At 42.9% G+C, this 16,010-nt stretch overlaps 1 protein-coding gene across 1 annotated transcript; it reads right to left on the bottom strand.

Annotated features, from left to right (window-relative positions):
• Positions 1 to 366: 366 nt before the first annotated feature.
• On the bottom strand, positions 367 to 15,347 carry LOC138978175 (heparanase-like). Its single transcript, XM_070350835.1, has 10 exons — positions 14,911 to 15,347; positions 13,622 to 13,782; positions 11,605 to 11,781; positions 11,275 to 11,440; positions 10,615 to 10,665; positions 5,210 to 5,410; positions 4,782 to 4,893; positions 3,531 to 3,637; positions 2,261 to 2,398; positions 367 to 1,146 (listed from the first exon to the last, which is right to left on the bottom strand). Exons 1-10 carry the CDS (start codon positions 15,174 to 15,176, stop codon positions 990 to 992), a joined length of 1,536 nt encoding a protein of 511 aa, XP_070206936.1. The 5' UTR covers positions 15,177 to 15,347; the 3' UTR covers positions 367 to 989.
• Positions 15,348 to 16,010: the final 663 nt, after the last annotated feature.

Below are 16,010 nucleotides of genomic sequence, written 5' to 3'. Positions count from 1 at the left end.
ACACAGACACAGACACACAGAAACACAGACACAGACACACACACACGTACAAAAGCACGATCAGCGAACAAAGTCCAGATAGGCTACCTTGATTAAAAGTTGGGCGTTCTTTGTTTCAGACCCTGCCTTACAATCAAATCCAAACTCGGTACAGTTTCCTCTCCTTGAGTCCTAATAAATGTTTGCTGATATGTCTGTGCGACCTCTTATCAAATCACTCGTTTCAGCTTTGAGCATCCGCTAACATGTATTTTTGCAAAATACACCCGGGACTGTTGACCATACCTGTGCATCTACTTACACAAACTCTCACTCACTCAGAGATGTAGAGTTTGCGACACTTATACACATACGCAGAAGACAGACCAAGTTTCGAGTGTTTAATTTGTTGAAGCAACACACACACACACAAAGCACTGTAAGGTTCACTGCAGACTAAGCAGGGAATGCGGGTCATCTTGAATCACAGTACCCAATTCAGCTGATAACATGACTGTGTTCCGAATACCGCTAACTGATACACACACACACACACACACACACACACACACACACACACACACACACACACACACACACACACACAGAGCAAGCATGCACTGACGAACGCACATACACATGTGCGCGCACTCACACACACTCACACACACACACACACACACACACACACGTACACACACACACACACACACACACACACACACACACACACACACACACACACACACACACACACACACACACACACACACACACACACACACACACACACACAGCTCTTGTTCGACCTCTACATGAAAAAAGGCTTACAAAGTCAGGTAGTTCTGGTGCGGGGGTTAATCTCGATTTTCACTCGTTTTTCCAAGACTAATGAAGAGAAAAAAAATAGATTTAACCACAAAAAAACCGCACAACAAGAAAAACTGTCTCATTTTCATAGTTACAGTACAATCACTGCTTTGAGGAGATCAAATCATCCCCGCCAGCGGTTAATGGAGGCAGATGGAAACCCTCGCTTCCTCAAACACAAGGAAAGTGTAGGAATATGGCGCCACCGTTTCCAAGCCAGATGGTGCCATTTCCGGCTTCAGGTCCGGTAACTCGTCATTCACCAGTTCCAGTTTCTTGCCGTTCAGAGACACAAATCTGAAATGACAGCAAATGTGGAACTGTGAAGAAAAGAGATGAAAAATGCTATAAAATAATGCGAAATAAAAAAGTTAAACAGTTATTTGTTTGCACAGTGAAAATATGTCTTGAAAAACACTCGATGCAACAGATGTTTTTGTTTCTACAAATTATAATAAATCTTTAAGTTGGAATGAATTTTTTGAAGAAAATATTTGCTGTACAGAATAGCAAAAAACCATCATATTCTGCGCAGCTGCATTTTGTTTTTAAGAACCGCAAAGTCTTAAAATGAACAGAAAGTGTTAGGCCAAACAAAAATATATGTTGGTTTAGGGTAACCCGACCGACCCTATTTTTTCCCGCCGACCCTAAAACTTTTTGTTCATTTCACAAAACAAAAACATTTTGCGAACCATACCGAGAATAAGGGAAGTAACCTCCTTTAAAGTCAATTAAATTAAAAAAAATATATATATATTTTTAAAGCCGACCTACCGACCCTATCTTTTTTGGTCGCGTTACCCTAAATTGACATATATTTTTGTTTGGCCTTAGCTAGAAAACTCACTTTACAATCGTTGTTTGTCTAGTCTGTGACAAACGAACCCCCACAAAAACATATCGCCACATTTGTTTGCTGGTGAGTATAAATGCAGCACTTGTGATGAGAGTTTAAAACTTAACAATAACGTCATTAAATCGTTATTTGTTGTGAAAGGTTACTGGTTTGAGAGCCGCAAGTTTATTGCCTGAGTCATTTTTCTTATTCATTTTCATGAAAATGATCGTACTTACCCCTTCAATTTTGTAAAGAAAAAGGATAACAAATAGGAACGATACCCCCCCCCCCATTTTTTTTTAAATACGGCCATCCTGAAAGGTAGCGAATCTAAAAATGTACGTAAATTTATAGCCAAGCGACCATTTAGAAAATCTTCGTACGTCTAGCGGGGTCACGCGGTACGCTGAAACAGAGATTCTGCTATCTCTTCCTCCCCTGTCCCAACCCAGCATCGAAATGGTCCATAGACTATTTTACAGACATTATGAACAGAAAATCTGAACAATAAAGTCTTCAAACGAGGAGAGTATTACAAGGGGATACAACTGTGCTTTAAACTCCACTTACTTGGACACGAGTCCATCGCTGTCCCCCGCGGTCAACGTATAGCGCTGGCGAGGCATGTGGTCCAACTGGGTCATGTCAAAGGTCACGGAGTAGTTGTTGGGGTTCAGCATGTACAACACCAGGCTTCCTGCCTTAAAACTGCAAAACAAAGTAATCAACAAAAAGGATGGATGAAGAAGGCCAGATGAAAGAATGAATATGCTGAACTTTGGAGTGATCGAGAAATGGGTGCTGAAGATGCCAAGACCCCCCGCGGGTTATGGGGAAGAATTTACCCGATGCTCCCCAGCATGTCGTAAGAGGCGACTAACGGATTCTGTTTCTCCTTTTACCCTTGTTAAGTGTTTCTTGTATAGAATATAGTCAATTTTTGTAAAGATTTTAGTCAAGCAGTATGTAAGAAAATGTTAAGTCCTTTGTACTGGAAACTTGCATTCTCCCAGTAAGGTAATAATTATATTGTACTACGTTGCAAGCCCCTGGAGCAAATTTTTGATTAGTGCTTTTGTGAACAAGAAACAATTGACAAGTGGCTCTATCCCCTCTCCCCCCTTTCCCCGTCGCGATATAACCTTCGTGGTTGAAAACGACGTTAAACACCAAATAAAGAAAGAAAGATGCCAAGCGAATAACCTGAAAAAAATCTGTTTGCAAGATGACATGACCTTTTTGTTTTTTTGAGAAATGCAATGATCTCTCTCTGTCTATCTCTCTCTGTCTCTGTCTCTCTGTCTCTGTCTCTCTCTCTCTCTCTCTCTCTCTCTCATTTCATTATTTCATTTTTGTAGTTAGCCCCTCTTTAGGGCGAGGGCTGGATGTAAAAAAGCAGACCACTGCTTAATCTACTACCCTCGTTAAATAAAGAATTGTCATTGTCATTGTCTCTCTGTCTCTCTTTCTGTCTCTCTCTGTCTGTCTGTCTGTCTGTCTCTCTCTCTCTCTCTCTCTCTCTCTCTCTCTCTCTCTCTCTCTCTCACTCTCTCTCTCTCTCCATTACCCTCGAAAAATAAAGTTGGTTCGTTCGTTCGTTCGTTCGTTCTCTCTCTCTCTCTCTCATCCTTCGTCTATCGCAGATAACCACACGCGTTAATGTCTCTTTGTCTCTCTGTCTCTCTCTGTCTCTCTCTGTCTCTCTCTGTCTCTCTCTCTCTCTCTCTCTCTCTCTCTCTCTCTCTCTCTCTCTCTCTCTCTCTCTCTCTCTCTCTCTCTCATCCTTCGTCTATCGCAGATAACCACACGCGTTAATGTTTGAGAGAAGATTTATACAAACTTGTCAGTGTTGGCACAGGCAGCGTAGACACGGACATCGTGACGTCCTGTAGCGTTGAACACAGCGCCACGTACAATCCTTTTGTACAACACTGTCAGCCAGAAATCCTGACAATACAAAATGACAAACATTAAATATTTCATTGATAAACTGTTGATTTTAGGAAATCAGATATTGAAGTAAAACCTGCAACCTTAACTGGGGTCTCTCATTGTATTTTTTTCCCGTATATACACCTACATGACTATTTCCCAAACACACATGACATCAAAGCTAGTTCGTGAAGTGGAATGAGCCGGTGTAACACGAGAAAATTACTCCCACGAGATTTTTACTCCGGAGTAAACATTTCGTACGAAAAAGTTACTCCCTTTTCGAAAAAAGCACTCCCCCATTACACGAGAAAATTACTCCCCAAGACAGGTGAGTTCCGAGTAAACATTTCGTACAAAAATGTTACTCCCCTGACGAATAAATAACGAATAAATTACTTCACCCCAACACAAGCAACTTCCCATGCCAGGTGTACGAAATTTTTACTCCCTTGTCCCCTGTTAGTCTTGGTGGTGGAAGGGGTGGAAGGAGGGTAGCGCGACATTCGTGTGCGCGAGATCACTTATTGGCATTATCCCTTCGCACGCATCCCATTTTCGCGTTCGAGATTTTTACTGGAAGTAAAAAAAATGGGGAGTAAAAATTTCGTGGAGGGAGTAATTTTTTCGTGCCTTGGGGAGTTCTTTTCTCGTACGAAAAGTGTACTCGGAGTAAGAATTTCGTACGAAATGTTTACTCCGGAGTAAATTTTTCGTGGAGTAAAAATTTCGTGTTACACCGGTAACGATGCCCCAACCCTGACAACCCTCTTTCAAGACCTTTTTTTTCTCTTTTTTAAATTTTTATTTTAAAGATTTTATGTTCATAACGTCCATACATTTTCAGAGCACCTCCCTTTTAAGACAGTTCCCTTTTTGGACGAATTTGTTTTCTCTTCCCCTCATGTTACAAGGAAAAAAGTACTCACAAAATTGAGTGATAATTTTCCAGATTTCCTTCTACGTTTGACGAGTAAATGCACACACACACACACACACACACACACACACACACACACACACATACACACACACATACAAACGCATGAACGCACGGACGCACTCAAGCACGCGCGCGCACACGCACGCACACACACACACACACACACACACACACACACACACACACACACACACACACACACACAAAACTTCTTACTGGATTAGGGTTGAGGTCAATATCAACTAGGGCGTAGTTTCCACCATAGAAATCCTGACGAAGCACGGTCTGGATGCCTTTTGAAGATGCAACTCCAAGCTTGTCCAGCCATCTGCATAGAGAAGAATTAAAAAAAAGAAGAAAAAAAAAGAAAGATAAGTTGTTGGAACGTTGTTATTGACAAAAATCGAACAAGACAACCAACTCACAGAAACCCAGCAATCGAACAAGAAGACAAAATCACGGAAACGCAGCAATGAAATAAAGACAAACTCGCAGAAACCGAGAAATAAAATAAATACCTTTCTTTCTTTCTTTCTTTCTTTATTTGGTGTTTAACGTCGTTTTCAACCACGAAGGTTATATCGCGATGGGAAATAAATACCAACTCACAGACAAAAAACAATCGAACAAGAAGACACACTCACAGAAATCCAGCAACAAATCTGTCGGACTGGCCCAGCGCGCCGCCATTGTATGCTGACGACGTCTCACTGAGCCAGACGGGAAGCAGAGCGTCCACGGAGCGAGTCTGGTTGAAGACGCTGTCCACCTGGAGTTTGAACGAGTCCATGATCTTCACGTCAGTGAAGCGGCTCAGAATACGGTCAGCACCTGCGAAGTAATAGCTGAAAAAAGACAATATTTTGAAATACAATCGAACTTGTCTCTAACGACCACCCGAGGAATCGGCCAGAAGCGGTCGCTATTGAGAGGTTGTCTTTGTGGAAAAGGGAATCATGTTGAAAATCAAAACTGGGCTGGTCGTTAAGGCTTTATTGATTCCGCAGTTGAAGTTGCCGAAAATTCAGCTTCGTGCAGCGAGCTTCGTGAAGTAAAGGTCGCGAAGTAGACTTCACCCAGCTGACATCAGGCTGTATGGATAATGGTATGTACAAGAGTACACAGTCCTTCCTGAGTAAACGATGCACGGCACCATCTCAGCTCTGTCTAGGCTTTTACATGGGATAAAATCATCCCTCTACTTTGACACATGTATATCAAACATTGTCATCATTTTCACGAGTTTTCATTCACAAGCACCTGGGAAATAAATCTCATGTTCCCCGGGGAATAAATCCCCGGTTACCATAGTTGCAGGAAGCCCTATTACATGGATAATCAAAAGCAAACCCAATAGAAACGCTCGAGGATTCTTTTCATTGGCGTTTCCCCAGACCTAAACAGACGACACTGCTTCGCCAAGTTCCAAATACGAACTGGCAAACTGGCAAATGTAAACAAAAAACAAAACTACCTCATCAAAGGTCATACATTTATGCTTTATCGCAAACAAATGAAACCTATCGATATGTTTTATCTTCTCACAAAGTCATGGAGTGCGTGTATCTCTGTTTGGAGAGAACGTCAAGTTTAAGTCAAACCAATTGACCCCTGACACACACATTTTGACCCGTGCACAAGACGTTGTATCGATAAACTAAGCGCAAATAAAAAAATAATAATAAAAAAAGCAAAGAACATAGCAACAAGAAATGAAGACATCTGACAAAGCCGAGCAAGCAGAATGACAAGTCTAAAGTAATGAAAAACAGAGAGGCAATGAGAAACAAGATCGCGATTATCTTTCCTTCGCGGCACGACGCAAATCGTTTGTGTCCTTTGACCCAATTCGTGCAGTGCTGCACGATGCAAATCTTCTGTGACCTTTGACTCAACGCAGCTTCAATATTCGATTACTAATATTTACCACTGAAAACCGAGTCGTGGAATACCGAGAGGGGCAGGGTGGTAGGGCGATGGTGAAATGTAATGAAGAGACACGTGTAGCAATAAGAGATAACCGATTCTGCAATAACACAAACAAGAACAAAATAACCAACACTGACCTATATGAATATTTAATCAATATAAATATGATCGTCTGCGTTGCAGGTGTGCAAGTGAAGGGTTGGGGGGGGGGGGGGTAACTTGATCATTTATTTGTGTGTGTCAGTGTTTGTGTTCATGGACTGATTGTGAGGGAGGGGGGGGTGGGGTGGGGTGTGTTTCAGGTTTTGGTGTGGGTATGAAACGAGCAAAACAATACCCACACCACAAAATCTTGGAGGCAAAAAACACTCGCCGTCGCATCATTTTGTCCGCACAATATTATATGCACCAACAACCGGAAAGAAAGGTGACAATGGAAAAAGACTCATCTTTGCTTCCTGCGATTCCTTGCCCCCGACTCGAACGTCGCACGATAATCCACATAACAGATCTGTTGTGAGATGGTCAATGCTGACTGTGCAAGCAAATCACCTCGTTTGAAATACGACAATCCCATCGCTCGAATGCAACATGTGGGCACTATCGTTTCAAAGGCGCTTACTGTTGGTTTCACACACCACTCTGTAGTCGGAACCTACAGAACTTCGCATCCTCAAACCTGACATACTTGTCTCAACATTATAAACTCAAATCACACACAGTAAGTTGCTTTCGCACGCCAGCTTTGAACAACGTGCTGGGGCCCCGAACATGCATTATAATAACAGAACTCGCGTTTCAAACCATGGCTCCCTGTGTTGATTTTTCACTTAATGTTGAACCACCAAAATGATGACAAAAACGATGTTTGATGGTTTGTTGCCAGACCAGCTTTTTTGTCGGTCCTCGGGGGGCATATCGACTTTTGTTTCATATTTATTGACCGCGGCCTTCGGCCTTGGTCAATAAATATGAAACAAAAGACGATATGCTCCCCCTCGGACCGACAAAAAAGCTGGTCTGTCAACAACCCATCAAACATCTTATATTGTCATCATTTTCACGAGTTTTCATTCACAAGCACCTGGGAAATAAATCTCATGTTCCCCGGGGAATAAATCCCCGGTTACCATAGTTGCAGGAAGCCCTATTACATGGATAATCAAAAGCAAACCCAATAGAAACGCTCGAGGATTCTTCGGCTCTTTTCATTTGCGTTTCCCCAGACCTAAACAGACGACACTGCTTCGCCAAGTTCCAAATACGAACTGGCAAACTGGCAAATGTAAACAAAAAACAAAACTACCTCATCAAAGGTCATACATTTATGCTTTATCGCAAACAAATGAAACCTATCGATATGTTTTATCTTCTCACAAAGTCATGGAGTGCGTGTATCTCTGTTTGGAGAAACACGAACGTCAAGTTAAGTCAAACCTGACCCCTGACACACACATTTTGACCCGTGCACAAGACGTTGTATCGATAAACTAAGCGCAAATAAAAAAAAAATAATAATAAAAAAGCAAAGAACATAGCAACAAGAAATGAAGACATCTGACAAAGCCGAGCAAACAGAATGACAAGTCGAATGAAAAACAGAGAGGCAATGAGAAACAAGATCGCGATTATCTTTCCTTCGCGGCACGACGCAAATCGTTTGTGTCCTTTGACCCAATTCGTGCAGTGCTGCACGATGCAAATCTTCTGTGACCTTTGACTCAACGTAGCTTCAATATTCGATTACTAATATTTACCACTGAAAACCGAGGGGTGGAATACCGAGAGGGGCAGGGTGGTAGGGCGATGGTGAAATGTAATGAAGAGACACGTGTAGCAATAAGAGAAAACCGATTCTGCAATAACACAAACAAGAACAAAAAACCCAACACTGATCAATAATATGATCGTCTGCGTTGCAGGTGTGCAAGTGAAGGGTTGGGGGGGGGGGTAACTTGATCATTAATTTGTGTGTGTCAGTGTTTGTGTTCATGGACTGATTGTGAGAGAGGGGGAGGGTGGGGTGGGGTGTGTTTCAGGTTTTGGTGAGGGTATGAAACGAGCAAAACAATACCCACACCACAAAATCTTGGAGGCAAAAAACACTCGCCGTCGCATCATTTTGTCCGCACAATATTATGTGCACCAACAACCGGAAAGAAAGGTGACAATGGAAAAATTAAGACTCATCTTTGCTTCCTGCGATTCCTTGCCCCCGACTCGAACGTCGCACGATAATCCACATAACAGATCTGTTGTGAGATGGTCAACGCTGACTGTGCAAGCAAATCCCCTCGTTTGAAATACGACAATCCCATCGCTCAAATGCAATGGGCACTATCGTCTCAAAGGCGCTTACTGTTGGTTTCACACACCACTCTGTAGTCGGAACCTACAGAACTTCGCATCCTCAAACCTGACATACTTGTCTCAACATTATAAACTCAAATCACACACAGTAAGTTGCTTTCGCACGCCAGCTTTGAACAACGTGCTGGGGCCCCGAACATGCATTATAATAACAGAACTCGCGTTTCAAACCATGGCTCCCTGTGTTGATTTTTCACTTAATGTTGAACCACCAAAATGATGACAAAAACGATGTTTGATGGTTTGTTGCCAGACCAGCTTTTTTGTCGGTCCTCGGGGGGCGTATCGACTTTTGTTTCATATTTATTGACCGCGGCCTTCGGCCTTGGTCAATAAATATGAAACAAAAGACGATATGCTCCCCCTCGGACCGACAAAAAAGCTGGTCTGTCAACAACCCATCAAACATCTTATAGTATCTGCCTGGCTACTTGTGTATGCTTGTCCTATTTCCTTCAAAAAATAACCTTCATATGATATGATTCGAGCTCTCTGTATCTCTGTCTCTCTGTCTCTCTCTGTCTCTCTCTGTCTCTCTGTCTCTCTGTGTCTCTGTGTCTCTCTGTCTCTCTCTCTGTCTCTCTCTGTCACTGTCTCTCTCTCTCTCTCTCTCTCTCTCTCTCTCGCTCTCTCTCTCAAATTAATAAGGGTTGCATCCGAATGGCACCTCAAATGGAATGCTACTTACAGGTGCCATTCTTGCAAAGTACATACTTTTCAATTGTTCATGATATAATTTTTCAGATTGACACTTTTGACCGTTGATAAAACTTGATAAAAAAACATAAAAAAACATCCCTATCCTGAATAGACTGCATTGAGGAAATTAGTTTGAATGTACAGGGCCGGACTAGGCGAAGAGGAGGGGGGGGGTTGCCAGTGGTGGCCCAGGGGGATGTCCCCCCTGGCGGCAGGGGCGGATCAGTTCATTTTATGACTGGTTTTTTTCAAAAGTATATTGTGAAGATATGGGTGTGAAGGCGCGAAGCGCCGAGCTGACGGCGCGAAGCGCCTAGCTTGCTAGGGGGGTCCGGGGGTATGCCCCCCCGGAACATTTTGAAAAAAAGGATGCAAAATGGTGCAATCTGGTGCATTCTGAGGATGATCATTACCAGTTTCAGGCAGCAGATTTTGTCACTGATTAATACCCCAAAAATTGAAACTCAATGTAAAATAAAGAAATGCATACCTCATTCAATATTTTTATTTTTTGGCTGGGGGGGGGGGGGGTCCGGAAACCCTAGAACCCCCCCACCCCCCTCGTTGTGGGGGTCAGGGGGCTTCGCCCCCTGAAGCTGACGGGTAGGTCATATTCTGAGATAGGAAAATGGTCGCTCCTTGCATGAAACGGCATAAAATAAGCAATAATAAAAAAAAATTAAATAAGTAAGGTACATGTTTAGGCTAGGGGGGGGTTGCGCAACCCCCATAACCCCCCCGGTAGTCCGGCCCTGATGTATGTCCCAGTGGAGGGATGTTTGTATCCCATGAAAATCCAGGGCAGAGCTGAGATAGAGGGCAGAACTGGTTTTCGGGAACGACAGTGCCTTTTAGACTCGGCTTACAATTTGGATGTTTTTGATTTTTGTTATCGGAAATGCCAAGGTGCCATTATTTCTTTTTGTCTATTTAAAAAAAAAATGTGTATCTTTTAGAATTTAGTCGACAAGTTTTGCTCATCAACCTTTTCAATTAATAGCAATTAAACAGAGAAATTACATCACTCAACTTCAAACTTAGAATGACTCACTGATGGAAAGAAGCTGCCCGTACAACCTTGGATCCTCCAGCGGCCAGGAACCTGCAACACATGTAAATTTCATTAACATGTAAACGACTAAAACATTATTTAAACCAAAAGGAAGCTTGTTCATTTTAGGGATAACCTCAGAAACAGTCTGGTCCGGTACACGAATGCACATTATTTTGTGCCAAAGCCTTAAGTGCTGTTCACATGGCAGAGTTGCAACCAACTGTTCCCCAACTTTTGTCGTTTGAAATCGCTCCCGAGTCGTCAAGGCCAAGTCGGCGAAAAGTCTGCTATGTGAACGGCCCTAGCGATTTAGGTACGATGTAGGCCAGATTTAGCAGCGACTCCAAAACTCAGTTGAGCACTGCTCGACTCGGCGAAGACTTTGCGCAGACGTTTCTTATCGCGCAATCTGATTGGTTAGCTCTAGCCAAACTGCTCTTTCCGCATTATGAGGTAGCTCCGATAGCTAGCTGCACTGGCCTTCAAGTCTGGCGAGAATCGTCGCTTAAAACTAATTTGAGCGTTTGCGCTGTTCACTTAGGCAGCGACTTTGATTTGACTTGGCGCCGACTAAAATCGTTTGAAAGGTGGGGGAAAGTTGGTACAAAGTCTGCCATGTGATGACTTTATGGTGTGCAATATAATATGTATCCTCACCCCTGAAAATATTCCTCTTTGATGCCACCAGTCTCTGGCCCGATGATGAAGGACCCATAGTACTTTGGGAACTCGGACAGCAGACTCTGCAGCGACACGATTTCTTTGGCAAGCTGGCTGGGGGTTACAGTCGTGTTGTACTTGTTATAGTTGTAGTGATCGTATTCTGTTTTTGAGAAAGGGTAATGACAATGAATTAAAAATATAGATAAAACAGAAACAATGGAACAGTGATTGTATTTTCAAAGTGGTGGTTGCAGATGGGTAGTGCTGGTGGCGTCCACAAAAACGTTTGATAGAAGACCAGAAGGTAATTCGATAGACACGTACCGTTTCCCATCTCAAATCCAGCAATTGTGTAGTTCCTGTCAGCAGAAAACTGCAGCAGTTGGCGAGCGTTGTCAGGATTCCAGGAACCGTCAGCGTTCCGCTTGAGTGCATTGAAGTCGAAGATGAAGTCCCAGCCAACTGTCTGTACAAACTCGTTGATGGTCACCCACTGCTCAGCTGGAAGGAAAGATAACATTTGGTCACACTATATACAACACAAATCTGTCTCTCTGTGTGTCTCTTTGTGTGTCTCGCTGGATGCATACTCCATTACTTTCGAACAAAAAACATCAACTTGATCTCTCTCTCTCTCTCTCTCTCTCTCTCTCTCTCTCTCTCTCTCTCTCTCTCTCTCTCTCTCTCTCTCTCTCTCTCTCTCTCTCTCTCTCTCTCTCTCTCTCTCTCTCTCTCTCTCTCTCTCTCTCTTGTAATTTTTTGAGTTCTCCTTATGTAATTCCTTAAATGCACATTGTGTTGCATTCTGTACAATGTATTTCTGTATTTTATATGATTGAATTTATATTTGTAATGTGCGTCTGTCTTTATGTGTTGTATAAAGGACAGGTTGGAAGAATAGGCTTTGCCTAAAACCTTTATCCTTTTGTAATAAAGTTCTGAGTCTGAGTCTGAGTCTGAGTCTCTCTCTCTCCCTCTCTCTCACTGGACATTGTAATAATCAATACCATGATTAGTGCAATACATTATCCATCCAACCATCCAACCATCCATCCATCCATCTCTTTCTCTTTCTCTCTCTCTCTCTCTCTCTCTCTCTCTCTCTCTCTCTCTCTCTCTCTCTCTCTCTCTCTCTCTCTCCCTCTCTCTCACTGGAAATTGTAATAATCAATACCATGATTAGTGCAATACATTATCCATCCAACCATCCAACCATCCATCCATTCATCCATCCATCTCTTTCTCTTTCTCTCTCTCTCTCTCTCTCTCTCTCTCTCTCTCTCTCTCTCTTGAATTAATAAGTGTTACATCCGAATGGCACCTCAAATGAAATCCCACTTGCAGGTGCCATTCTTGCAAGGTCTATATCCTACATACTTTTCAAAGATCTTTTACAACTAACAAACGCAGATGAGGAGATGGGCCACAACACATGATAGTTTGATTTCCAAAAAAGCGCAGCTCATTTCCGGAACAGCGCAGATGACGAGCTACGTCACAACAAAATGGAAGCCGCCAGTGGCATAGAAGCCGCCAGTGGCAAGCTCAATCGCGACCTTAGCACTATGGCGCTCATAGCGCCCTAGAAAAAAAGAACTGAAAAATGTCTCAAAAACATACCAGGAGAAAAAAGTATACTGCTACGCAAAACAAATAGAACAATATAGGCCTACATCTAGATATAGCATTATAATATGTTAGTTTTAGCATGTTCAGTTTCAAGATTGTGTGTCTAGGATGACAATGCCGAGTTGAGCACGAATCAAATAACAAGACTTCAACCATTTCTTTCAGACAAATTCTAGCTTCGAGCTTGTAATTCGAAATCATTACTTTTCAATTACAATAGGCTTTAGTATCAATGTTGAGGGCCTGTTCCCTCCACGAGGAGCGAACACGATTCAGAGAAGAAGAAGAAGAAGAAGAAGAAGAAGAAGAAGAAGAAGAAGAAGAAGAAGAAGAAGAAGAAGAAGAAGAAGAAGAAGAAGAAGAAGAAGAAGAAGAAGAAGAAGAACAACAACAACAACAACAACAACAACAACAACAACAACAACAACAACAACATCACTTCTTCTTCTTCTGCGTTTGATGTTATAGCCGTTAAATCTTCAGTTCGGTGGCTGCCAAAAAATCCCAAGTCTTCTGTAGATCGGCAGTGGGTCCCCAGTGCTTGGTGCCCAGGCTGGTGTCTTCCGGTCAGTAGTGCTGGCGTGCTGTCTCCAGGTGTGGGCATGTTTGCAGAACATGCTCAGGGGTTAACAAGAACAAGAACAAGAAGAACAAGAAGAACAAGAACAAGAACGAGAACAAGAACAAGAAGAGTTTTCAATAAACGCCCAACCTGTCATGTTAAAGCCTGGTTTTGCTGGAGCCATAATCGTACTGTGGTCACTGTGGTCACGACCAGTGTCCAGAACATAGGTCATCTCGTCAGCATTGGTGCCGCCTAAGCGGAAGAAGGTTGGCACCAAAGCACGTGCTAAGGTCTGGACCTTCTTGGAGCTGCAAAGTAACATTTAAATATCAGATTGTAAAATGACAACAACAAGAAATTCCTCTGATAGGAAAAACACCCCCGTCAAGGGAAATAACCTTCTCAGTTGGTGGCAGTGAGAATGGTTATTTCCCTTTGACCAACGGGGGTGTCCGTCTATAAGTCGTTGTATAATTTTAATCCACCAATAACTCCCTAACCGTGTGTTTGACTTGTCCCAATTTTTGTAAGGACCGTCTCAGGAATGTATAGAACCTGTTCACCAAGTTTGGTGACGATCGGTCCGTTCATTCTTGAGATCTACTTGCGAACACAAACACCGCCACAAACACACAAACACATCGAGTGAAACCTATACACACCCCTATACCGGGGGTGTAAAGAAGCTAGGCCACTTACACAATAGGACACGGATTCGTTCTTTAAATAAGTTTTGACAATTGTTGATGCCTGACTCGCAGTATTTTGATAAATGTCCTCAAACTGGTATCCTCATAAGTTCCCTGGGCTGGTAGTGCACGAGAAAGATACCAACCGGGTGGGAACCAGCCGCGGGTTTGGATTGGTTGAAACTCTCAGGTTTGCTTCTGATTTCAAGCGGCTGGCGTCCACTCGATTGGTATCTTAATTACTCTCTTCTACTTCTCCTGAAAACTATCTGACAACCTAGTCAAACAAAATGTTGGGAAAACAATGAAAGCGAGCACACCACTTGGAGGGGGGGGGGTAACCTGTAGCTGCTTGAGCTTAGAGAGCTTCGTTTCTCGCCCTGCTTTTGTGTCGTCGTGATCATTTCACTCGACATTCCCTCTTGGTTCCAACAACAACTAGTCTCACCTCTGTTCTCAAGACACAATTACAGTCAAACCGTTCTATAACCGCGCACCACCTAAGGGAGCTACCAAAGGTGGTCGTTATGGGCAGATGGCCGCCATGAAAAGGTAGATATAAATATTAAAATATTTTTTATATATATCAACAAACTTCTTTTTAAATCGTCGGGGATCGGTCGTAATGGACAGGTGGTCGCTATTGAGAGGTGCTCGTAAGAGCAGGTTCGACTGTACTTTACTTTCATCCCTCAAAATCGCTCACCTCTTTTCTGAAAATCGATACAATCAAGGTCCTCCCCCTACCTGAAATCCAGCGTGGCCCAGTTATGCTCGACAGCCCCAGTATCTATGGTGACGCCGACGAAGTGGGTGGTGATGGTGCCCAGTGACTGTTGAAAGTTGATCTGCACCACCACTGGCGTGGCCAAGGAGTTATCCTTCTTTGGCAGAGTTCTGCCCCTTCCTTTCTCGTTGTTCACAGAGAAATGGGGGTCATTTTGTTGCGAAGCCCGTGATATTCCGAAGAGGCACAAAAGGGCAAAGAGGAATGGTGCAACAGAGATCTGCATTGTGAAGTCTGTACGCTGTATCTGGAAATAATAAAGCAATAAAGCATGACACAGTGGTGCCCATAGAATCAAAAGACATCATCGGGACCAGCCAACCAGTGTACGTAACTGCAATGCGGGTGGCCTGTTATTCAGGGAAAACAGTAAACGACAGGCCAAACCGGTGAAAGCTTTCAGTTCTCGATTCTGTTTGTATTTCCTTCACCGGAAACCACTTAGTACTGTACCCACTCACGTATTTACGAAGACGGCGACGTACGACTCTAATGAAAAAGGCAATACTATACGGTATCGTAAACGTTTATTTTATAAAACGACCAGCTATTCGAATGACACGAATGAAATGACATGTCCAAACAGCAGAAATTGAAATAAAATGGCGAAGACAGCAACAATTTATAAGAGTAAAAACGTAATACTGAAGTCGTCAGTCTTTGACAAAGTTGCAGTCAACTTCACACTGACTCTAACCCACAAAATGGTATTTCAATCAACACTTGTAGTTTTGTAGTTTTATACTTGCGCGCATGAGGACGAAACGTGCACTTACCCTTGAAATCCTGAATAAGTGTATATGTTCCACCTGACTCTTGAGGCTATGTATATATCTGGCTACTTGAAAACTGGCTGAAGGGGTCGGTTTTGTACACTTTTCTCTCTTAATTTATTACCTCGTGCTTCGCTTGACTCAACTTTCTGTTTAGTGTGGTGACACAGTGGTGGAACAGGGATACCATAAAGTTGACCCGTGTCCGACCCGCCCAGTCCTCTACCTTCTTCTTCTTCTTCTTCTTCGCTCATGGGCTTAGACTCCCACGTACACTCGTGTTTTTG

The sequence above is a fragment of the Littorina saxatilis genome, linkage group LG10 (assembly GCF_037325665.1).
Source record: "Littorina saxatilis isolate snail1 linkage group LG10, US_GU_Lsax_2.0, whole genome shotgun sequence".
Taxonomy (NCBI): domain Eukaryota; kingdom Metazoa; phylum Mollusca; class Gastropoda; order Littorinimorpha; family Littorinidae; genus Littorina; species Littorina saxatilis.
This window is presented reverse-complemented; position numbering and strand designations above follow the sequence as displayed.